The sequence below is a fragment of the Diabrotica virgifera genome, chromosome 10 (assembly GCF_917563875.1).
Source record: "Diabrotica virgifera virgifera chromosome 10, PGI_DIABVI_V3a".
In the NCBI taxonomy this organism is placed as follows: Eukaryota; Metazoa; Arthropoda; class Insecta; order Coleoptera; family Chrysomelidae; genus Diabrotica; species Diabrotica virgifera.
The window spans coordinates 112,502,005-112,528,704 of NC_065452.1; the positions used below are offsets into that span (position 1 = coordinate 112,502,005).

A 26,700-nucleotide genomic window follows, 5' to 3' on the forward strand; every position below is an offset into this window, starting at 1 on the left:
TGAATATTGGAGAAATTACAAGGGATAAAATTAAAAACACCCTAAAGCTACTAAAAAATGGCAAAGCCGCAGGAATCGACAATATACCCATTGACATAATAAAAGCAAACACCCAGCAGTCAGTAAAGATGTTACATACATCTTGAATAAAATATGGACGGACGAAGAATTGCCAAAGGAGTTTAAAGAGGGATTGATTATAAAAATACCCAAAAAAGTAGACCTGAGCAAATGCAACAATTGGCGTGCAATAACACTACTAAGTGCCACATCCAAAGTGCTGACCAAAATCATATTGGAAAGATTGAAGCCGGAACTAGATACAAAACTGAGAAACAACCAAGCAGGCTTCCGTTCCAACCATTCCACTATTGATCACATTTGCACCCTTAGAATTATCTTGGAACAAACAAATTAATGGAATAAAGATATAGATGTGAGTTTTATCGACTTCGAAAAGGCCTTTGACCGTGTCAAAATAGGGCACAGATGTGGAAAATCCTTAGATTATATGGGATACCACTAAAAATCATAAACTTTATTAAACTCTTCTACGAAGGATACAAAGCCAAACTAGAATATTCAGGTGAAGTAACAGAAGAAATATCCATAGAAAGTGGAGTCAAACAGGGTTGTGTACTATCCCCTACCCTATTCCTTATTATGATAGATTGGGTAATGAGAAAAGTAATCGACGATCGAACAGGCATCAGGTGGAACCTTTTCAAACAGTTAGAAGATCTCGAATTTGCAGATGACATCTGCCTGATAACTGAACACCGAAATCACATTTATTCAAGCAAAAATTGACAAATTGGCACAGTACTCCGACACAAATCGGACTTCGAATAAACACAGAAAAAACTAAACTTCTAAAAAATAATAACCATCCAAATAATAAAATAATGATAAACAGTAAAGAAGTAGAAGAGGTAGACAAGCTCACATATCTGGGATCTGTCATGGAAAGGAGTGGGGGTGTAAAAAGGATATACAGACGAGAATAACACAGGCGCAACACGCATTCAACGTTTTAAATAGAATTTGACAAACAAACGAAATATCAGAAACAACAAAAATTAAAATCTTTAATAGTTGCATTAAAAGTATACTGCCCTATGGAGCAGAAACATGGAAACAGGTCGAAAATACAACTAAAAACCTACAAACATTTGTAAACAAATCTCTAAGAAAAATCCTGAAAATATACTGGCCAAACAAAATAACTAATACAGAACTATGGGAAAGGACAAAGCAAACTAACATATCTACTACAGTCAAGGAATAAAAATGGAAATGGATCGGCCACACTTTGAGGAAAGGCCAAAGCAGCATAGCATGACAAGCGCTTGAATACCAACCAGAGGGGAAAACAAAAGAAGGGCAGACCAGACAACAGCTGGAAAAGAACAACAACGAGAGAACACGAAAAAATTGGACTAAGATGGGGCGAAGTCAAAAAGAGAGCAAAAGATAGAAGAGAGTGGAGGGAATTAGTTCACAATTTATCCAGACGATAAAAACAAAAGAAGATGCGCTGTCCCGGCCAGACAGCAATCTTACACTTTTGGCCAAGAAACGCATATGTGCCCAATACTTCACAAGGAGGGATGGAACGAGGGAGAGAGAGAGAGAGAGAGAGATTACCTCAGGAGCGTGTTATTAGGGGTCCGTCGCAGTGAGTAATATCTGGAAATGAACTAATCCTATCGTCTTCGAATAGGTTCGTAATGTCATTTTTCCATTCTTTTAGTTTGTTCTCTACTTCAAATTAACATTACTTTACCATGTTCATAATTTAGTAGTGCGGTTTGTCTCTTATTGAAAATACTGGCCGCTTTTTCACTATTTTATACATGTCAAACGTATCGGATCTATTTTCGAGTTCTTCAATTTGATGACACTGTTTGGCTAGATGTTGACTCTTTGCTTCTCGTAAGTTACGTCGAATTTATTTTTATACAGGGTGTCCAGAAGTATCAACTTTATTAATTTTAATTGGGTTAGAGCCACAATACCATAAAGTGACGTGGATTTCCCCAGACCAAAAACATTGTTACAAATAGACCATATACTGATTACAAGAAGGAAGCAAACATCGGTAACAGACGTGAGAACCTACAGAGGTAGAGGTGCACATGCAGACACAGACCATTTTATGGTGACTGCAAAGGTAAGACAAAATGTCAAAAGAACTCTAAAAAACCCGACAACAAAAAATAAATGGCATGTAGAAAAACTGAATGCTCCAGACATAAGGTATGCTGATGACATGAACAAAAAACTGAAGGAACAATCTAAACCTACAAAGGATATAGAAACAGATTGGAGAAATATAAAAGAATGTATAAATGAAACAGCGGATGTACACATAGGGATAAAAAGAAACAAAAATAGACAAGAATGGTACAACAAAGAATGCCATAACATGCTAAAAAAGAAAGTAGAAATGAGACAAATGTGGATAAGAACAAATAGACAGGATTATAGGGAAGAATGCAATAGAATAAGACATGAATGTAAGAAAAAAATAAGGAAAATTAGACGTGACTGGTTGGATGATAAGATAAAAGAAATAGAAAAAGAAAGTAAGAACAGAAACACAAAAGAATTCTATAAGAAAATTAGTGAGCAGAACAAAACCTTTAAAGGAAAGATAACAGGCATAAAAGATAAAAATGGAAAAGTATCAGAAAACGATGAAGAGTATAAAGAAATTTGGACTAACTATTTTAAAGAATTATTAACAGAACAAGAAGATCAAGACCTAAATAAAAACATAGAAGAAGAGACAATGATGTTAGGAAACCAGCTAGAAATACCAACAAAAGAGGAAGTTGAGGAAATTATTAATAGCAGCCGTAATGGTAAAGCTTCAGGATCGGACTGTATGAATATGGAGCTTATAAAATATGGTGGTGAAGAATTAAAAGATAAATTATAAAATTTAATAAAAGACATATGGAACGAAGAAAAAATGCCGGAAGAATGGTACAAAGGACACATTATCACAATTCATAAAAAAAGGAGATCAACAGATGTGTAATAACTACAGAGGACTGACGCTATTAAACACAGCATATAAAATAATGTCCGCCTTAATACAACGAAGACTGACCGAAGCTACCACGAATATCATAGGACACTATCAATGCGGATTTGTTAAGGGAAAGTCTACAACAGATGCCATACATACGGTTAAACAAATTATGGAAAAAGCTCATGGATATAAAATAGAAATTGAACTGCTTTTTATAGATTTTCAGCAAGCATACAATAAAAAGATCAAAATTAATGGGAGCTCTGAAAGAAATGGGAATACAAAATAAATTAAGAAGATTAATACAAATGACATTGAGTAGAACTGTAGTTAGTATAAAAACTCCAGTAGGCGACACAGAAGAATTTGTCATCAATAAAGGTGTGAGACAAGGAGATTCATTATCAGCAACTTTGTTTAATCTTGCCCTAGAATACATCGTCAGGAAGATCAACAAAGGCTCCCTCCGAACGAGAGAAGGACAAATAATAGCATACGCTGATGATATTGTGCTAATAACAAAAAAATAGAAAAACAATGGAACGAATGTTAAACGAAATGGTAACAGAAGGAAAAGTAATGGGATTAAAAATAAACCAAGAAAAAAGCAAAATAATGAGATTTGACAAAAACTTTGAAAAGAGAAAGGTTAGAGTAGGAGAATACACTTTTGAAGAAGTCGAAAAATTTAAATATTTAGGAATATTAATAACAAACAATGGAGAAAGAGAAACCGAAATCAAAGAAAGGATTATTACAGCAAATAAGAGCTTCCATGCAAATAAAAAATTACTTAAAAATAAGTTATTGCGTAAGAAATCAAAAATGAAAGTATACAAAACAATAATTCGACCGACGATGATGTATGCAGCCGAAACTCTTAGCATGACAAAAAAACAAGAGGAAAACCTTAGAATACAAGAAAGAAAAATACTAAGAGCAATATTAGGACCAATAAAAATAAGTGACAATGAATTTAGACAAAGAACGAACCTTGAGCTACTGGAAGAAATTAAGGAGGATATAGTGTGTAAAATAAAACAACAAAGAGCAAAATGGCTAGGACACATATGGAGATCCGGATCAACTACGACGATATTCTCAATATTGGAATGGACACCAGCTGGCAAAAGAAGACGTGGAAGACCAAGATCTACATGGTTATAAGAAGTAGTAAGTGATCTCAACAAGGCGGGCATACGACATTGGAAAGAAAAAACCAGAGACAGAAAAGAGTGGAGAAAAATAACCGAGAAAATTAAATAACGAACATGAGGACTGATCTACCTCAAACCATAGATCTAGAGAGCGTAAGCGGCGTAACCCCTAAAGGGGTGTTTACCACTATATATATATATATATATATATATATATATATATATATATATATATATATATATATATATATATATATATATACAGCTACTAGGGGATTGTGATCACCTGTCAGCACCTGAACGTCAGCACCCATAAATTTTAACTGAGTTGATACAGTTTGTAAATCTATTTTTATTAGAATGAAGTCGATTTGATTCCTTGTAGCTATTCTCTGATTCTGCATTTGATTCTGAGTGGACTTTGGTAACCGAAATTGAGATATTCCAGTACAGGGGAACCCCGATAAGTCGGCTTCCGATAACCCGGAAGTCCGGCTAACCCGGATCGATTTTTATCACATAAAATAAAAATGCTTTCACTTTGACTGAGTTTTTTTACCAAGAAATAAACAATAATGTATATAACTGTAGGTAATTTAGATTTACTGAACATAAGTATTTCATTTTTTGGCAAATATAATGAAGTTTATCTGTAAGAGTACCGTATTTTATTAATTTTTACCATATTCTCCGGCTAACCCGGATTTTCGATAACCCGGATCGGCCGCGGTCCCTATTAATCCGACTTATCGAGGTTCTACTGTACTATGTATTCATCATCATTATCAACAGCTATTCCATCCATGTATCCATCGGATGTAAGCATCCCTTGGGTGTGTCCATTCATATCTGTTTACTGTTTTTTGCATCCATTCGTCGCCGGCCATTCGCTTGATGTCATCAATCCAGGTTGTTTGAGGTCTGCCTCTACTTCTTTTGCTTGCACTTGGTCCACATTCGAGAATTAGCTTCTTCCAACAGTTGTTTTTCATTCTTCCTATGTGTCCTGCCCAGTTCCATTTTAACATGGCAATCTTCTGGATCACATCTGTTACTTTTGATCGTATTCTTATCTCTTTATTGGATTTGCCATCACTGAACTTAATATTGAGCATTCTCCGCTCCATAGCTCTCTGAGTCACTTGAAGTTTGTGCACTATGCTGTTGTTAAAAGCCCAATTTTCAGTTCCATATGTCAGAACTGGCAAGACGTATCTACTGATCGAAGGTTTTTGCCTACTTTAGAGTATTTGGTAAGTTTGATTTAAATACTGTTTGTAATCGAATAAATGCTGCCCGTGCTAAGGATCATTTTCAATTTAAATCAGCCTTTAGGCTAAGCTTTGACAGTTCGATTCTTGTCCTAAGTATACATACGACTCAACCTTTTCTATATTATTATTGTTCACAGTTGTATTCTTAGTTATATCTAGAGATTCGTTGGTTAGATATTTAGTTTTTGCTAGATTTATTTTTAATCCTATTTCTATCGATTTGGTATTTAGGTCTAATAGCATTTCCTGCAATTCTTCTCTGTCTTTTGCTATTAGCGTAAAATCATCGGCAAATCTCAAATGGTTTAAGTTTTCACCGTCAATCGTCACTCCTTTATTTGCCCATTTCAACGTTCGAAACATTATCTTCTAGAGCTACAGTAAATAGGTTGTAGTTTTATCTTTTCTATTTTTGCTTCTGTTTTTATTTGCGAGGTTGCATTGTCATATATATACTTAATGATGTTTGAATATCGGTCATTAACTCAATCAATTGTTGCTTAAGGCATTAAGGATTGCCCAAATTTCTATTGAGTCAAATGCCTTTTCGTAATCTACCATAGCTCTCCAGAGTGTTATGTTGTATTCGTTTGATTTTTCGATTTGTGTTCTTATTACTTGTATAAATGAGCCGCTGAGAGCAAAAGTGGTGTAAGTCAAAAAAATTAAGTTCTCAGCAAACCAGCGCTTTACTAGAAACTCCGTACACAAGAAGGTTTCTATGGAATTTGTTTTTTGTTCGCACAAATGAATATAATATAATCCTTTGGCCATACAAAAAATAAACTCCACAAAAACCCCCGTGTGTACACAGTTTCTCCCAAAACACCAATTTACTGAGAACTCGATTTTTTGACTTACACCACTTTTGCTCTCAGCAGTTCAAATATGATCTATGATGCTATAACCTTTTCTAAATCCTGCCTGTTCCCGAGGCTGATAACTATCCAGTTTTGTTGTTAGTCGCAGTGTAATTATCTTATCACAAACAGCTTATACAAGACTGATAAGAGGCTAATGGGTCTATAGTTTTCTAATTTATATTTATTTCCCTTTTTAAATATGAGTATTATAAGAGCATTTAACCAAGCTGTGGGTACATCACATTACCAGAGAACGGCAGTTCTCGCCAGTGGCGCACACCTACACCCCCTACACGCGACACTATATATACACGAAATTTTTCGATTTTCCAAATCTGACTGAATTGAAAATTGGGCCAACTCCCATCTTAAAGTTCAGGAAAAGACTCACCCATTCATATGTCAACCATCCATTTTGGTCCAAGGGTGTGGATTTTACGGCCCTTCCTATTTAGGGTCTGTTTTTCGTTCTCGTCCACAAAACTCCCAAAAACTTCGAAAATTTAACTCCGACCTTTGCGGCTTCTAATAGAAGCGATCATTACCTTTCCAACGCATGTCTAATTTTGAAAATCGGTTATACAGTTATAAGTCAATTTTTATTTAAAAAAGGGAAAATGTTTGTGGGTATGTATGTATGTATGTATGTATGTGTGTGGAAAAGTTAAACCGATCTGAATTTTTTTTTCTGTGTTTGAAGAGGGGGTGAGGGTCGATTCAGAACCGGTGTAGTTTGTGAGTTTTGACTACCTATAAGCCAGCTATAGGACTTGGTAGGTACAAAACGGCATATTTTTTGGCGGTGTATATCTTCGGTTCAAGAAGAGACAGGAGAACAGTAAATACACCAAATCAATAGCGTTGAGTTAAGCTTTCAAATTGTGTCTAAGCTGTCAGGATCAGACATACACACGGCTCAGTATAGCCGAAAAACTGAAAAACTAAACTTTGAAAATTTTGGTTTTTCGACAATTATTCAAAATTTCAACTTACGAATTACGCCAATAACTGAGCGTTTGTAGAAGGACTCTAGACGAATCTAACGGTGTATACCTTATATCCGGAAAAATTCGAATTATTAAGTTATAGGCTTCATAAATATGATCAAATCTATTTCTTATGTGAAAAACGGTTTTTCAAGCTCAATAATGCCTGTAATAGCTTCAGTTTTCATACTTGACTTTAGATGCATAAGATACTACTTGTCAATACGTTTCAAACTCATGTTTAGTGAACAAAACCGGTTAAGCCGTTTAGAAGTTATTAAGCTACAAAAGTATAATCCAATTAACGATTATTCCCTAAATGGTTTATGTAGTTGTAGTGGTTACGACGCTAATTTGATCTGGCAACGGGCAATCCGAGTTCATTTACCGGCCATCCCAATATTTTTTTCAATCTATTTCGAATAGAAAAAAAATCTAGTGTACATTCGATATACACTAGATCATTTGGAAGATAATGCGACAAAGGCGACCATTTATAAAGCTTAACGTGTAATCGAGAAACATTGCATTCAACTTTATACATTTAATTTATAAATAACTTTGAAAAACTCCTGATACAAGAATAAAAATCCGCTAAACGCCGTAAAAATGAGTGGCGTATATAATATTCCAGCTACAAAAGATTGATATGAATATTACGTGGCGCGAAAATGTATTTTCATTTTGATGCAAAACAAAATTCTAGTTTTATTTTAAAAGATTTTTTATAATATTTGATAAATTTGAAGTAAACGCGCCACAAAAGAGTTTCAAAATTCAAAGTGTATCAAAGTTACTCTTTTGTGGCGCGTTTTATTTCAAATTTGGGCAAATATTATGAAAAAATATTTTAAAATAAAACTAGAATTTTGTTTTGCATCAAAATGAAAATACATTTTCGCGCCACGTAATATTCATATCAGATCTTTTGTAGCTGGAATATTGTATGCGCCACTCATTTTTACGGCATTTAGCGGTTTTTTATTCTTGTATTCCTATACATCTGTTAAATATAATTTTCAGCATTTTTATGATGTGTTGTCCACCATACATTATCATTTCCAATACTATTCCGTCTTCACCTGGAGCGCTTTTATTTATTATTGTTCTCATTGCGTTTCTTATTCCTTCCTCTGGTAGGTATATCTGATATATGCATCTTCAGATCCGACATTTTTTATTATTTTTCGGTGTTCTTCGCCTCTACCTGGTAGTGGTTTTGCTTTTGATTCATAATACATTGTTCAGTAGTAGTTTTCTATCATGATAGTTATTTTCTGAATTTCTGTAATTTCCTCATTTTCGTCATTAATTAGTTTTGTAATTATATATCTACCTTCGCTTTTCTTCTTCTTCTGGTGTCGTATGCCTTTCGAGTATTTCATTGAGTTTCGTTTTGTAGTATTTCATTCAGTTACGTTATTTTATACTTCCTTACGTCTTTTCTGGTCTTTTACTAGGCGATGTATTACTAGACAATGTATTACTAGACGATAAAATATGCCATTTATTTTTCCAGATTCAGATGACAGCGATGGAGAGGGAGGAATGGGAAATGTAAGCAGAATTATAATGCGGCCTCCCGGTCATTCGGGAAAAGCGAAAAAAGGACATTTATGTTTTGATGCATCCTTTGAAACAGGAAATTTAGGTCGAGTAGATCTCATCAACGAATATGAGTATGACTTGTTTATAAGACCTGATACGTGTAGTCCAAAACTGAGATTCTGGTTCAATTTTACTGTAGATAATGTTAAACAAGATCAGGCAAGGAAAAATTTACTGATGTCTTTTACATGCCAAATAATAACTTTATATTTTCAGAGAGTTTTATTTAATATTGTTAATATTAGTAAAGAAAGGAATTTATTTATGGAAAATATGACACCTTTAGTTAAATCTTCTACCCGACCACAATGGTAAGTATGAAACTTATTAAATATTATACACTGGCGGGCAAAAAATTTAGGTCACTAGATGAATTATACACGTTTGATGCCTCGAATTTTCTAAACCTGTTGTCCGATTTGAGTGATTTTTTTAGTATGTTATAGCTTTATTATTTAAGAATTTCAATGTGCAATATTGATGCTAGACAGGTAAATGTCATTTTATACCGGGTGTAACAATCATACTGTGTTTTTCCTTAAAGTTCGGAACACTCTGTGGAATATTATAGCATAGATAAAATATTTAAATTAAAACTCAATTGTAGCCTATGGCTACATTTTTAACATTTTCGTCTTTGATTCACTTGCTTATGTTGGATAATAAAAAAGTTAGGTACTTTAACAACTATAAAATGCCATTTACCTGTCTAGCAACAATATTAACACATTAAGATTCTTAAATAATAAAGCTATAACATACTAAAAAAAAATTTAAAGCACTCATGGGAGTGCCGACAGAAGTGAAAACTTTTTATAGTATATAAATTACAAGCTCAATGCTTTTCCACATCCAAAAAGAAGTGCTATACCTATATTATATAAGCGTTGCGTACGTTCTATGCTATTTATGTATACATACACATAATATATATTATGTACGTACGAAATTTATTTCGGCAAAGTGATGACGGTCGCAAACTCAATACTTTTTTCCTATATAAAAAGTGCACAACATCCCTACAGAAGTTTTCACTTTACAAATTTATTTCGTCAAACAATGACGGTCGCTAATTTAATACTTTAACCCCATCTAAAAAGTGCAAAACCTCCCTAAGAAGATTTCATTTGAAATAGTTATTTTCCTAACAAGTGCAGAAAGTCATACTTTTCCTCACGCGACTGCAGTTTGTCGAACGACGCGAAGCGGGAGTTCGACATGCAGTCGAGTGCGGAAAAGAGATTTTCTGCAAGCGTTAGGAACAATATTTTTTCTACGAGTCTTTAAAAAATTACCAAATTTTAATCAATTAATTTAGCTAATATGAAAATACATACACAAATTAATTCTTTGACAAGGTTGTCAAAACCAAACTTTCAGCATAATTGGTTAGCTTTACGACGATCTTGGTTTCCATGACGACGATTCAAAACCACTGTTATTGTCTACTGATTTGACTTTCGAATATTATGTCAAAATAATTTTATTTCATCGAATTGTCGCGTTAATTTCATTAAAACATGAACACAATAAGATATGTTTGAAATAAATTAGTAAATAATATCTAAATATTAGTTTATTGCATGTATTATAATTACTTTAAGGCCATATTAACATATCTAAATTAACACGCGTGCGGAAAAGTAAAAATTTCTAAACTAAAACGCGTGCGCGAAAGTAGACGTTTTTGCACGCTCGTAGAAAAAATGTATTTCGCCGAAGCGATGACGGTCGCTAATACAACACTTATTCCCTATCTAAAAAGTGTATAATGTCCCTAAAAAAGTTTTCGCTTCAAAAATTTATTTCGTCGAAGCAATGACGGTCGCCATGACGGTCGATAATTCAATACTTTTTCTCCATCTAAAAAGGGCACAACGTACCTAAAGAAGTTTTCACTTCAAAAATGTATTTCGTCGAAGCAATAGCGGTCGCTAATTCAATACCTCTTTCCCATCCAAAAAGTGCACAACGTCCCTAAGGAAATTTTCATTTAAAAAATTTATCTCGTCGAAGCAATGACTGTCGCGATGGCGGTCGATAATTCAATATTTTTCTCCATCTAAAAAGGGCACAAAATCCATAAAGAAGATTTCACTTCAAAAATTTATTTCGTCGAAGCAATGACGGTCGCTAATTTAATACTTTTTTCCCATCGAAAAAGTGCAAAACGTCCCTAAAGAAGTTTTCACTTCAAAAATTTATTTCGCAGAAGCAATGGCGATCGCTAATTAACACTTTTTCCCCATCTAAAAAGTGCACAACGTCCCTAAAAAAGTTTTCACTGCAAAAATTTACTTCGCCAAGGCGATGACGGTCGCCAATTCAATATTTTTCCACATCTAAAAAGTGCACAACGTCCCTAAAGAAGTTTTCACTTCAATAATATTAGTATTATTATACGTACATTATAATAATACACGTACAAAATTTATTTAGTCGAAGCGATAACGGTCGTGAAATCAATATTTTTTCCGCATCCCAAAATAGATTTTACATTTATTTTAAATTTAAATACTTTTATACAATTTATGTATACATACTCATAATATAGAATATGTACAAAATTTATTTCGCCGACGCCATGACGGTCGCGAAATCAATCCTTTTTCCCTATCCTAAAATAGGTTTTACAAATATTTTAAATTTAATTGCCTCTACCCAATTTATGTATACATACACATAATATATATATATATATATATATATATATATATATATATATATATATATATATATATATATATATATATATATATATAAATATATATATATATATATATATATGTATATATGAAAGGAAACGGCAATTGCATTTTATTTCACTTCGACCACCACCGATATTCTACACGACGTGTTTCGAGCTCATGTCAAGCTCTCGTCAGGAACATCTAGGTGGATGGTCGAGGTGTAAGAAAATGCTTTTGGCCTTTCTGGTAATAATAAAATAACCAGACTTCAGTACACTTGGTACGACATCTATATTAATTAAACGAAAAGATTTCTCTGGTATACAGAAGAAATCTTTTCCGTAGCGGACGCGAAAATGTAAATTTCAAAGTCTTCATAAAAGACGATGAACGACAAAAGACACCTCTTTGTGTCACAGATTTGTCTACAAAGCCACGTTATTCGTTTCATCGTCTTTTATGAAGACTTTGAAATTTACATTTTCGCGTCCGCTACGGAAAAGATTTCTTCTGTATACCAGAGAAATCTTTTCGTTTAATTAATATAGATGTCGTACCAAGTGTACTGAAGTCTGGTTATTTTATTATTACCAGAAAGGCCAAAAGCATTTTCTTACACCTCGACCATCCACCTAGATGTTCCTGACGAGAGCTTGACATGAGCTCGAAACACGTCGTGTAGAATATCGGTGGTGGTCGAAGTGAAATAAAATGCAATTGCCGTTTCCTTTCATATCACGGTTCTTCTCCGTTATTGACGAATGTGTAGCGAATAACGTGGCTTTGTAGACAAATCTGTGACACAAAGAGGTGTCTTTTGTCGTTCATCGTCTTTTATGAAGACTTTGAAATTTACATTTTCGCGTCCGCTACGGAAAAGATTTCTTCTGTATACCAGAGAAATCTTTTCGTTTAATTAATATAGATGTCGTACCAAGTGTACTGAAGTCTGGTTATTTTATTATTACCAGAAAGGCCAAAAGCATTTTCTTACACCTCGACCATCCACCTAGATGTTCCTGACGAGAGCTTGACATGAGCTCGAAACACGTCGTGTAGAATATCGGTGGTGGTCGAAGTGAAATAAAATGCAATTGCCGTTTCCTTTCATATCACGGTTCTTCTCCGTTATTGACGAATGTGTAGCGAATAACGTGGCTTTGTAGACAAATCTGTGACACAAAGAGTCGTTCATCGTCTTTTATGAAGACTTTGAAATTTACATTTTCGCGTCCGCTACGGAAAAGATTTCTTCTGTATACCAGAGAAATCTTTTCGTTTAATTAATATATATATATATATATATATATATATATATATATATATATATACATATATAGCATAAGCGATGCAGGTCGCAAAGACGATCGCGATGACGGTCCCGATGACGGTCGCCAATTAAATGCTTTTTCGCCTATCCAAAAATCGCACAACGTCCCTAAAGAAGTTTTCACTTCAAAAATCACTCAAATCGGACAACAGGTTTAGGAAATTCGAGACATCAAACGTGTATAATTCATCTAGTGACCTAAATTTTTTGCCCGTCAGTGTATATCCTTTAAAACGCCTACACACGTCCCGACCAAACTATATGACAAAACATTATTAGCCAACTGCCTAGCGCATTTTTTGCATTTTTTTTTATTGCAGCCTTAGTAAAATTTTTTATTCCGCATACCAATATATTTTTTAGTGTAAGGAAATTTTTTTTAACTAAGTTTTCAATCTAATAGCACATAAAACAACATCCAAAAATGTTACTCCACATCCTACCAGATTGAAAACAATGGGAACTTTCTCTGGTAACACCTCCGAGGCTTCTACAATTTGCCAGCCATAACGGATGCTGAGACAAAAGAAGATGAGGGAATTTTACAATTTATAATTCACGTCCCATCTGCTCAGAGCGGTAAAGTTCCAACGAGAATGGTTCCATTCGTACTCCTAGTACTCCAATCAGAGTAAACATGTAAATCAAAAATGAATAACCATTTTCAATTTCGTTGCAACACGAAACTACAGCCGCATCATTATTCCAGTTCAATCAGAGAGTGCAGCATGCACCTCTACCGGTTTCGAAACTTATTAGTCTCTCATCAGGAGGCACATGCTCTCTCTGACCCAACTAGGACAAACCCCGGCGTGCAGTCATGGATTGCAACGAACGAAATGGCAGGGATGCCCTAGCGGCAACTGCTAGCAAAAAACTAAGTTTTCAATCTGATAGCACATAAAACAACATCCAAAAATGTTACTCTACATCCTACCAGATTGAAAACAATGGGAACCTTCTCTGGTAACACCTTCGAGGCTTCTACAATTTGCAAGCCATAACGGATGCTGAGACTAAGGACTAAGGACTAATTTGCAAGCCATAAGATTCGAAACCGGTAAAGGTGCTTGCTGCACTCTCTGATTGAACTGGAATAATGATGCGGCTGTAGTTTCGTGTTGCAACGAAATTGAAAATGGTTATTCATTTTTGATTTACATGTTTACTCTGATTAGAGTACGAAGGGAACCATTCTCTTCGGAACTTTACCGCGCTAAGCAGATGGGACGTGAATTATAAATTGTAAAATTCCCTCATCTTCCTTAGTCTCAGCATCCGTTATGGCTTGCAAATTGTGGAAGCCTCGAAGGTGTTACCAGAGAAGGTTCCCATTGTTTTCAATCTGGTAGGATGTAGAGTAACATTTTTGGATGTTGTTTTATGTGCTATTAGATTGAAAACTTAGTTTTTTGCTAGCAGTTGCCGCTAGGGCATCCCTGCCATTTCGTTCGTTGCAATCCGTGACTGCACGCCGGGGTTTGTCCTAGTTGCTTGCTACACTCTCTGATTGAACTGGAATAATGATGCGGCTGTAGTTTCGTGTTGCAACGAAATTGAAAATGGTTATTCATTTTTGTTTTTTTATTATTTATAATTTTAAACTTGTGCATTTGTATATTAATGAATATAGAAAGGACGAAATAAACAACGGATTACCAATATGCTAAATAGTATATCTAAAATTATTATTTTACTTACATTTTTTCTAAACATAATTTGTATAAAAAGGTCTACACACGCTCTGACATGACCACCTGACTTTCGTGGTTGACAATGTTGTTCTATTCTAATGTAAAATAGTATAAAATTGTATTAAAAAATTTGAAAATATCCAAAATGGATTTTAAATCCAGAAGGTTTTCAGTCCTATATCGGTCCATTCTCAGTGATAAACTTTATTTACTAGATGTATAAGCATTTTCCTCTGAGGATGGTGTGACATGACTGAAAACGTTCTGAATTTATAAATCCATTTTGGATATATTTGAAAAATAATAATTTTTGATAAAAAATGGCAAGAAAATAGATCGGACACAGATATTCAAAAACCATATGGTCGCCAAAAAGGAAGTGATAGTAGCAGTAGGAAAAGCTAAAGCAGAAGCGTATTCAGACCTATACGATCAACTTGATACCAGGGAAGGCGAAACAGAGATTTTATATAAAATAGCCAAACAGAGAGCAAAGAAAGCAAAAGATTTTAATCAGATTAGATGTATCCGAGATGTAAATCATAAAATACTAATTCATGAAAAAAATGTCAAAAAGAGATGGAGAAAGTACTTTGACAGTTTATTAAATGAAAAATTTGACAGACAGCCTGTGGAGTTAACGGAGACAGTAACAGCAATGGTCACCAAAATAACAAACGAGGAAGTGGCTCAAGCGCTTCAAAAAATAAAGAAAGGGAAAGCAGTCGGACCAGATGATATTCTTGGGGAATATGGAGAGTATTGGGAGAGACAGGAACAAATTGGCTAACAGGATTATTTAATAGAATTATGGAAGTTGGACAAATGCCAGACGAATGGAGAAGCAGTATATTAGTACCAGTTTACAAAAACAAGGGAGATATGCAACAATGTACAATGTACAAACTATAGGGCTATAAAACTACTTAGTCACACCATGAAAATATGGGAGAGAGTAATTGATAGACAGATACCTGAAGATACCAAAATATCCGATATTCAATTTGGCTTTATGCAAGGCAGATCAACAACAGATGCAATTTTCATTATAAGACAGTTGATGGAAAAATACAGGAATAAAGAAACAAACGTTCATATGGTATTCATTGATCTTGAGAAAGCATATGATAGAGTTCCTCGAGAAATTCTGTGGTGGGCACTCAATCAGAAAGGAGTCCCTGGTGAATATGTAAAAATTGTGATTGTGAGAGAGATATGTATGAGGGAGTAACGACTAGTGTTAGGACAGGTGTGGGAGCGACTGATAAACTTCATGTAAAAGTAGGATTGCACCAAGGCTCAGTGCTTAGTCCGTATTGATTCTCATTAGTGTTGGAACAGATAACGGCGAAGCTGCAAGATGACATTCCATGGTGCTTACTGTATGTTGATGATGTAGTGTTAGTAGGAAATAGTGAAAGAGACTTATAACAAAAACTGGAACAGTGGATACAAGCTCTGGAGAAAAAAGGTTTAAAACTTAGTAGGAAAAAAACAGAGTATTTGGAATGTTCATTTAAAGATTATTAAGTTACTACAAATAAACTACTACTGAGTTATTACAAATAAAATGGTATCAGTGGATGGTGAAATGATTGCGAAAAGCAATAGTTTTAAGTACCTAGGATCGGTATTACAGAGTAATGGAAAAATAGATGGAGATGGATGCAGTAGAATTAGGGCTGGATGGATGAAGTGGAAGGAAGCTAGTGGTGTGTTGTGTGACAAAAAAATTCCAATAAAGCTGAAGGAAAAATTTTATAAAACAGCCATAAGAACGGCTATGATGTACGGAACTGAATGTTGGGCAATGAAAAAGAAAGAAGAACAACGAATGCATGTAGCGGAAATGAGAATGCTTAGATGGATGAGTGGAGTGACAAAAAAGGATAAAATTAAAAATGAGTATATTAGAGGAAGTCTAGGTGTGGCACCAATTGATGCCAAAATGAGAGAGCATAGGTTAAGATGGTTTGGTCACATTCAACGTCGAGACGTTAATCACCCAATACGAAGAATTGCTGAAGTACAGATTCCTGGAAGGAGTAGGAGCAGAAGACCAAAAAGGACCTGGGGGAAACGATTAGGCAGGACATGTTGGTAAGGGGATTAATATTGATATGACCCAAGATAGAATTGTGTGGAGAAATGCAATTAGGGAAGCCGACCCTGCATAGGGATAAGGCAAAGAGAATGATGATGATATTTTTTGAAAAATTTGATTAAAATTTTTTAATACCATTTTACATTAGACGTGTTAACTTCATAGTAATTTTTTTATAACTATGATAATATATAGCCATCTACTGGAATTTCCTTTTTAAATTTTAAAGTAAATAAATATATTTTAGGCAACGTATACCAAAGCAGTATGTATTTTATCACAAATCGGCTCTTCATCATGGACACTACGTACTTAGCTTTTCATTTGGTTTTGATAAAGAGGATGACGTCTTCCAATTCTGTTTGGCTCCACCGTATAGTTATACGAAACTTCAAACTTTTTTAAATATATTAGAGAAGAAAGCAGCTTATCTTACGGAGAATTTTAAAAGAGAACTTCTGGAAAACACTGTGGTAAAATAATGATTTTTTATATAATTCCATTTTATATATTTTGTATATTGTGTTCAGAAGGGTTATAGCATACTATAACTATACTTAGACGTATCGGACGAGTTTGAGAAATGCCACTGTCACAGTGACTGTTTTAGTTGACATACTTATCTGATACGTTTAAAGGTGGGAAACAATCAATATCATGTCAATGTATATGTTACTATCACTAATTTTTTTAACACCTCTACTAGTTTTATTTCTTTTTATCTCACAATTAAATATGTTCTCCATCTTTTGCGCTATTTTGCCGGTTATTAGCGCGCTCATCACTGTATAGTGTGTCAATTTGAAAATTGACACACTGTACTAAAGAAAATCTAAAAATATGCAAAACCACGTCAAATTTATTTGTGAGAGTGACATCATTTTGTAGACCGGTTTTGGTCTACAAAGGGGGGTGGAGTGATACCTCATTTTAAAGGTCATTCAACTACATTTTCAAAAATACCACATGCAATATATAGGGTGGAAGGCACTTATGGAATAAAATTATTTGTGTCCTTGTTTTAAAAAATTATAAAAAACGCTGAGACCTGTCGATTTTTAAATAAAAATGTGCACTTTTCAAACCTAAATTTGAATGTACAAGGTGATACAGGCAAATCTAGCATAGTCCATAAGCTTTATTTTTAATGGAACACCCTATGTATTTTTTATTTTTAAAAGCTGCCTAACAACCTGATTTCAATGGGCCATATCATGCAGGGTGTATTATGAATAATACAGGGTGATATTTATGGTGAAAGCACTTAAGGAATAAAATTGTATCCAAGTGCGAGTGCGAGTGCGTGTGCGTGCGCGTGTGCGAGTGCTTGTGTGTGGGTGTGCGTGTGCGTGCGTGCGTGCGTGCGTGCGTGCGTGCGTGCGTGCGTGCGTGCGTGCGTGCGTGCGTGCGTGCGTGTGTGTGTGTGTGTGTGTGTGTGTGTGTGTGTGTGTGTGTGTGTGTGTGTGTGTGTGTGTGTGTGTGTGTGTGTGTGTGTGTGTGTGTGTGTGTGTGTGTGTGTGTGTGTGTGTGTGTGTGTGTGTGTGTGTGTGTGTGTGTGTGTGTGTGTGTGTGTGTGTGTGTGTGTGTGTGTGTGTGTGTGTGTGTGTGTGTGTGTGTGTGTGTGTGTGTGTGTGTGTGTGTGTGTGTGTGTGTGTGTGTGTGTGTGTGTGTGTGTGTGTGTGTGTGTGTGTGTGTGTGTGTGTGTGTGTGTGTGTGTGTGTGTGTGTGTGTGTGTGTGTGTGTGTGTGTGTGTGTGTGTGTGTGTGTGTGTGTGTGTGTGTGTGTGTGTGTGTGTGTGTGTGTGTGTGTGTGTGTGTGTGTGTGTGTGTGTGTGTGTGTGTGTGTGTGTGTGTGTGTGTGTGTGTGTGTGTGTGTGTGTGTGTGTGTGTGTGTGTGTGTGTGTGTGTGTGTGTGTGTGTGTGTGTGTGTGTGTGTGTGTGTGTGTGTGTGTGTGTGTGTGTGTGTGTGTGTGTGTGTGTGTGTGTGTGTGTGTGTGTGTGTGTGTGTGTGTGTGTGTGTGTGTGTGTGTGTGTGTGTGTGTGTGTGTGTGTGTGTGTGTGTGTGTGTGTGTGTGTGTGTGTGTGTGTGTGTGTGTGTGTGTGTGTGTGTGTGTGTGTGTGTGTGTGTGTGTGTGTGTGTGTGTGTGTGTGTGTGTGTGTGTGTGTGTGTGTGTGTGTGTGTGTGTGTGTGTGTGTGTGTGTGTGTGTGTGTGTGTGTGTGTGTGTGTGTGTGTGTGTGTGTGTGTGTGTGTGTGTGTGTGTGTGTGTGTGTGTGTGTGTGTGTGTGTGTGTGTGTGTGTGTGTGTGTGTGTGTGTGTGTGTGTGTGTGTGTGTGTGTGTGTGTGTGTGTGTGTGTGTGTGTGTGTGTGTGTGTGTGTGTGTGTGTGTGTGTGTGTGTGTGTGTGTGTGTGTGTGTGTGTGTGTGTGTGTGTGTGTGTGTGTGTGTGTGTGTGTGTGTGTGTGTGTGTGTGTGTGTGTGTGTGTGTGTGTGTGTGTGTGTGTGTGTGTGTGTGTGTGTGTGTGTGTGTGTGTGTGTGTGTGTGTGTGTGTGTGTGTGTGTGTGTGTGTGTGTGTGTGTGTGTGTGTGTGTGTGTGTGTGTGTGTGTGTGTGTGTGTGTGTGTGTGTGTGTAAAAACATATTTAAATATTTATTAAAGTTTTTATATATTTTACTTAATAACGAATCATTACTTAAAACAAAAATGTAATAAAACAAATTAAAAATCAACTACTTTATTAATCGGAAGTACCTACCTATGCAGTTGTTTCTGGCTAAGTAAAAACAAAAACTTTACGCTTGGAGGAAAAGATGTTAATTTTATCCTCAGGTGGGACATCTATACGGTTCCTATATTTACTTTTGAGGAAAACCAGTGTCGAAAACCCTGCCTCACACTTACAGGTCGTAACATTAGAAGCTTTATTGCTTTTTCTGCTAAAACTGGTATTCCTGGCGGCGAGACAGCCAAAAATCTATCAGTGGCATTTTGTCAAATATGTGTTTGAGTGCCCTATCACACGATAGTTTAATTACTGACTCAATATCTAAATCCAGAAGTCCTGTCCCGGATTCTACGTCCATTGGAAATGGATTCCTTAATCATGCTTTGTTGCTGTTGATGGAGGGAAAATATTTCTCCAGATTTGCCTCCAGTCCTAGCAGGTGTTCGTTGAAAGTCGCTGAAATCTCATCCGGCAATGAATTCACGTTATTATTATTATTTTTAGTTCTGTTACCTTTGTAATTTCCCGCTTCCGCGCGACGGATCCACAAAATAAGTTTTGTTGCAGCTTCCACCTTCTCTTGTACTTTAAATACAGTTAATTGGTACCTTGTAATGTTATATTTAAATTGTTCAAGAAGTCAAAAATACCACAAAGATAGGCTTCCTTGATTAACCAATTGACATCATGAAAACTGTTTTTAAATTTAAATATTGCATCCCTAGCCGTTGGTGAATGTTGTTCTAAGAATAGTGAAATTTCTTCCTTTAATTCAATAAGCCTTTTTAAAACATTCCCTTTTGATATCCAACGCACTTCGCAGTGTAAAAGGTGTTCATGTTTACTTGAAGATCTGAAACGGCGAGGCGAGGCGACCCGGCATTTTGCTTTTGTGGTCCGGTACATGGCCTGGTACTGGGTCGCGACCCACCGTTTGGGAAACGCTGACCAACATGATATACTTCATTGAAATCAAGTTGGTAAGCAGCTTTTAAAAATATAAAAATATACAAGGTGCTCCATTAAAAATAAAGCTTATGAAGTCTGCTAAACTTGCATGAATCACCCTGTACATTTAAATGTATCTTTAAAAAGTGCAAATTTTGATTTAAAAATCGACGGGTTTAACCTTTTTTTACAATTTTTTAAACAAGGACAGAAATAATTTTATTCCATAAGTGCCTTCCACACTGTCTATTTCTTTTCAGTATTTTTGGAAAAATCAAGTAAAACCGCAAAGATATTCAGTACCTACCTATTGAGTTCAGAACTCCAAAATTTTTTTGGAGTATTGAGTCCAAGATTTTTAAAAATGGACTAAAAACGGACACTTTGAAGCGTCGGTTTGATTTGAATTGATTTTATAATTTCTGAAACACTTACACAGTTCTATTTATATTTGTTTGGTTTGATCTTTTGAAACGCAGTACCTCTATTAAGTATGTACAATAAATATTACATCTATTAATACTTTTTCTAGTCTAGACCGAACAATTCTAAGTTATACATTTTATAAAATATTTTATCACAGCAAAAAAGACGCATGGATTTGGTAACTATCGGTTCATTGGATAAAAACAATCCGAAGTCAAAAAGAAGAGTTATTGCAATAATGGCCAGAGTACATCCAGGAGAATCGCCATCAAGTTTTGTGTGCCAGGGTAAGTATTAATTTGTTAATATCTAACTGAAAATTCTACTGTCCCATAATGCACACTTCTGGACAAAAAGAACTATTTTTTACAATCTGCAACATATATACATATACATATACATATACATATACATATACATATACATATACATATACATATACATATACATATATATTTATGCACAGATATCAAAGTGAGGTCCTGACATTACGCGCACTTAGTGAGGACCGGTAGAAAACGTAGACATAATCGTTTCAACTCTTCATAGTGACCTTGACAAGTAAATAGCAATTAAAAAATGACGAGTATACACAAAAAAAATTACGTATATGTGCCCCGTATTGTTTAAGTATATTGCCACCCAAGTGAGGCCATTATACGCAGCTATTAAAGTGAGACTGTATATACTTTTTCGTTATGCGCACAAAGTGAGGACAACTTTACGTGTATATTTCCTTACAGCTCATCAAGTGAGGACCATACAGTGTTGTCGATAAATATGAGATTAATCGTTTCTACTGCCTTTTTCTGTATAACACAGTAAGAATTATTATTGTTTCGATGTTTCAGTCACTTGTAGTTATAAGAAGGATGTGGACTCTTTGTTCTTGCTCGTACTGTTTGTTAATTTTATAACATTTTAGTACCTCAGCATTAAATCACGGTAGCCTTATCGGAGACTAGCGTTAATAAAGAAATAGTTTTATATTTTTTAATAATTTACGTTAAAGATGGATAGGAAAGCAAGAATTTTGAAAATAGCGTTAGTTGAGAACAATAATAATCAAAATGGAGGATACAGTGATAGTTCAGTTATGTGAAATTTATATTGAACTTAACATATAAATATAAAAGCCCGACTTTTGATCTAAGGGGAACACAGTTTTTACGGTACATACATATCTGTCATTTGTCAACCCCCTCCCTTCCATTTCCCCCACCCCTTATTTTTAAATAGGGAAGAGGGGAGTGTGCTAGCTCATTTGAAAGGATATTCAATTCTCTATCCAGTATTATTAACATTGACATAATTATCTATACAGAGTGTATTTTAGTATAGGTACTGTTGCCCCTGTCGATTTTCATTATGAAACGACAATTTTCCAACCTTAATTTTAGTATACAAGGTGATTTACTTAATTTAATTAAACTTAATGTACCTTTTTTACTGACTTAATTTTACAGTTATTCCACTAGATGGCAAATACAGTGAATATGTGCATATGTTTTATTTCGAATAATCATTTTAAAATAGTTTTAGTTTTCTATTTTCTCTGAAAATTGTTGCAAGTTTCTTGTTCTTATACTTAAAATCATGTCACTACAAATTTATACGAGACTACATATTAAGAGTATAGGAAGTATTATAATATATGACATACATGCTTTTTTCCATTTATTGAAGATATTTCACCTTATCCTGAAACAATGCAATGTGACCAAGTGTCCTCAACTAAAAAAATATATCCCACTATTTTGATATTAAATGTATAGTTTGTACTATAAACCATATTGAAATAGATTGCAACATGTGTGTGTGGTTGGGATATTGACTGCGAAACCTAAGGCTTCATTCGCCTAATCATATTTACCTTTGATTCTTATAACAATAAATAAAATTGATTAACATTTTATATCAATATTATTAGTGTTTTTAAACAATATCAGTATGATATATCAGTATGATAAAGTCAAGATAAACAATACTATAACAGAAAGCTTTGAGGTCAAACCAGGACTGCGACAGGGTGATCCATTATCGTCTATAATGTTTAGCATATTACTAGAAAAGGTTATAAAAGAAGCAAACATTAATAGAACAGGTCTGATCTACCACAAAAAACATCAGTGCTTGGCATTCGCAGACGATTTGGTAATCTTGGCTAGGAGCAAAATAGAACTTATAGAAACACTCATGAAACTCGAGGAGAGGGCAGCAACCAAAGGATTGTATATAAATGAAGCAAAAACAAAGTATATGGAATGGACAAATAAGCAATTCGTTCCGGGGCAATACATAACAATGACAACAGCGAAAGGAACACAGTATAAGTTCGAAGAAGTTGGGAGATTTGAGTACTTAGGAACTGTCTTCACAAGAGATCCTAACTGTGAAGAAAAAATACAAAAGAGAATTATGTCGGGCAACCGCGCTATAGTTGCTTTTAATGGGTTGTTAAAAAGTAAACATATATCACGAAGAGCAAAACTAAGAACTTACAAGACCGTAATAAGGCCGATAGTAACGTATGCTTCTGAAACATGGGTCACAACAAAAAAACATCAAGAGTTGTTATTAGTTTGGGAGAGGAAAATACTGCGCAAAATCTTCGGGGGGAAAAACTTAAATGGACAATGGGTAAGAAGAACAAATAACTAACTGAGCTCTATCAGGATCCTAACATACTAGCAGTAATTAAGGCGCAAAGACTTAGATGGTTGGGCCATGTGCAGAGGATGATTCCATCTAGAATTCCCAGAATGGTACTATCTAGTGCATTGGCAGGGAAAAGACGAAGAGGAAGACCGAGGTCACGATGGAGTAATGGAGTTAGAGAAGATATGAGAAGAATTAACTTAAGGAACTGGGAAACAAAAGCGACTGACAAAAGGGAGTGGAAAAGAATAGTACATCAAGCCATGGGCCTACTAGGCTCGTAGTGCTTACATATTATAATATCAGTTTTCTAATATTATCCAGTTCCATATCCAGTTCCGAATCCAGTGGTTATATTTCTTCCGTATTGTTTAGTTTCGCTTCCAGTGATTGTATTTTTTTTCTTGTTTTTTTTTTGAAATATCTATTTATTATTTTATTACTATATTTTTTTATTGTGCTCATAATAGATTGCAACATTGTCTACAGACATGAATGCAGTAACAATAAATAAAAAAATCGGAGATCCACACCCCGGATTTGAAATCGAAACCTCTGCTTTACGAATCCGAGATCCGAGGTCTACCCACTAGGTCACTAGGCTATCGCTCTTAGACAATATTTTTTCCTGAAACGGGGAACTTTTAAAGCCGGGTCTAGACTATGTAACAAAACATGCTAATAACAAAGTTGTACAACAAATTTGTTGTACAACTTTGTTATGTAACTTGTTATAATATAGCATGAGTATCCAGACTATATAACAAAAAACAAAACAACAACATGCGCATAAATTTTGCAGCATTTTAGATGGATAGCTGGTAGGTTAGGTAGTATATAAAATTGCGTCATATAAGTATGGAGAATCTCTTCATAGCAACAGCAGCTTGTGTAATATTGTGGAGGCGACACCGGCGTGTTAAATTAATATTTTGGATGTGTCCTTCATTAGCAGCTCGAGCAAAATATAGGTAGTGGTACAGCTCTTTTAGCTGATCTGGAAAGAGATAACATAGACCCATCGACAGGAGACATTAAATGTGATGGCAGTTTTAAAAACTTCTTAAGAATAGAAAGTTCTGATTTTGAATTTCTTATAAATGAAATCGGCTATAAAATAGGCAGGAAAGACATTTCGAGATGCAATTCCAGTAAGAGAAAGATTAACAGTTATATTATTAGCAAAGTATATTTTTTAAACTTTTTACTCATTGTTTCAGAGAGGAAGTATAACATTTCTGTAAAATTTAATTCCTCAGTATTATCGTCTTCACCTGTTCATGATTGAGTGTCACTGTCTGTTTGAATTGGTGTAGCTGGAGAAGTAGCGGATGTAGGTGTAGTGGACGGAATAGAAACGCTCAGATATATTGTATGATTGAGTGTTTGTTTGAGTAGCTGATGAAGCAGTCTGCATCTGTGTAGCGAATGAAGTGAATGTTACAGGTTTTATGTCTGAACACTCTGCTCTGTAGAGAATAGTATTTATGTCAAATTTAGAGTTGATTTGCACCGATTTGCTGTTAAGGTTCCGCGTACTGCTTTTCTTTTGTTGGCTTGAGTTATAGGCGTACGTGCATTAGTTTTAACTACAGTTTCTGTATCTATTTTCACTTCTATTTCAGTCTATTCATCGTGTTTTTTATTTGTTTTTTAAATCAATAAATGTAGCTCATCCCATAGCAATCCCATAATACTCGTTACGTACGAAATAGCTCAATTAAATGAGTAGTCAGTTCTTTCGAAAATTTCATCGCGTAAATAACCCTACGTGAACAGAGCAAAGAAAAATCTAGCACAATCACTCCAGAATGAACAAGGCGATATGACTCCAACGGTTGCTGCTTGCGTAGGTACTATGCCAGAGAAATGTTTCAATAACATGTTTTTAGGTGTAGATCAGTCGCGGTGCGGTTTTATAACTTTCTTTGATGTTTACCGACATCTGTTGGATAACATAAAACATGCTATATAACCAGAAAAATGTTATACAACACTGTGTTTTAAAACTTGTTTATTTAAAATTTTGTAACAAGTTACAAAACTTTGTTATTTAACATGTTTTGTTACATAGTCTGGACCCGGCTTAACGGTAACTTCTTATAGGTAATACACTACAATTTCTGAATATTTTTTCTGAAATCTATCGAATGGTACCAAACACGACCCCCACGGAGGTGGGGGGGGGGGGTTACTTTAAAATCTTAAATAGGAACTCCTTTTTTTTATTTCAGATTTGGATTCTTTGCGTAAAAATAAGCAACTTTTATTCGAAACGTTTTTTCTAATTACGGATAGGTGGCGCTATAATCGGAGAAAACGGGTGTTGGAAATGGGAAATTAAATTAAAATATGGAAAGTCCCCACTAAAATGGAAAATTTTACTTAACTTTTTTGGTTTTAGAACCTAATAATCACAACCCAATAGGTCCCCAAAGCGCTCGAGTGACTGCACATTTAGCATACTTTGCTCCCCTACTATATGTATTATAAATAATATGCGAAGTAATTATTAACCCAAACAACCATAATTCAACTTTTATTTACTAATAAAGAACTGGACGAAAGTGTCACATCAGCTTTTATGAAACACATGAATATTTACATAAAAAGGTAAGTGATCTGCTTGAAATCGATATTCCCAAAATCATCTAAAAATTGTTTATACTTGAGTACTTTGAGACTCTTGTATGAAATGTGAATACCGAAATACGATTAGGAATCTCCATTATGTAATTTTTAAATAATACATAATTCTTAGGAAATGAAAGGTATTATACAAACGCAAGGTGTTAAAAAATACTACCTACTGAAATTTTTTGATGGCAATAAATGATGAATTGGTTTATCGAATTTATTTTTAAGATGATACAGTAGCGATCAACAGGTAGCCAAAACGCGTTCCAAGATTGAGGCTGTAATTTTGAATATTTTTTCGAGATATTTGGCACACGTATTTGTAATATAATAAAGAATGGCGGTACAGAGCCCAATTTGAAAAATATATTAATATGTGGAAATTACTCTGTAAATAAATACAATATTAAAAAAACGAGTCTGTACCGCCATTAAGAAGAACAAAAAAATACACTTTCTTCAAATAAACTTTTTTATCAGATGCCTAGATTTTGACCCGTGTTGAGCTGCCCCCCCCCCCCACTTGCAAAAATTAAAAAACAAATAGCCCTGATTTATGAGC

General features: G+C 35.0%; 1 protein-coding gene across 1 annotated transcript in view; it reads left to right on the plus strand.

The window, feature by feature from the left end:
* Nucleotides 1-26,700, plus strand: part of LOC114339159 (cytosolic carboxypeptidase 6) — a 94,014-nt gene that overhangs the window by 13,004 nt on the left and 54,310 nt on the right. Inside the window, exons 3-5 of the mRNA XM_050663087.1 lie at nt 8,840-9,239; nt 16,994-17,219; nt 21,001-21,130. Coding sequence (XP_050519044.1) covers nt 8,840-9,239; nt 16,994-17,219; nt 21,001-21,130 — 756 coding nt within the window. The remainder of the gene's footprint in view (nt 1-8,839; nt 9,240-16,993; nt 17,220-21,000; nt 21,131-26,700) is intronic.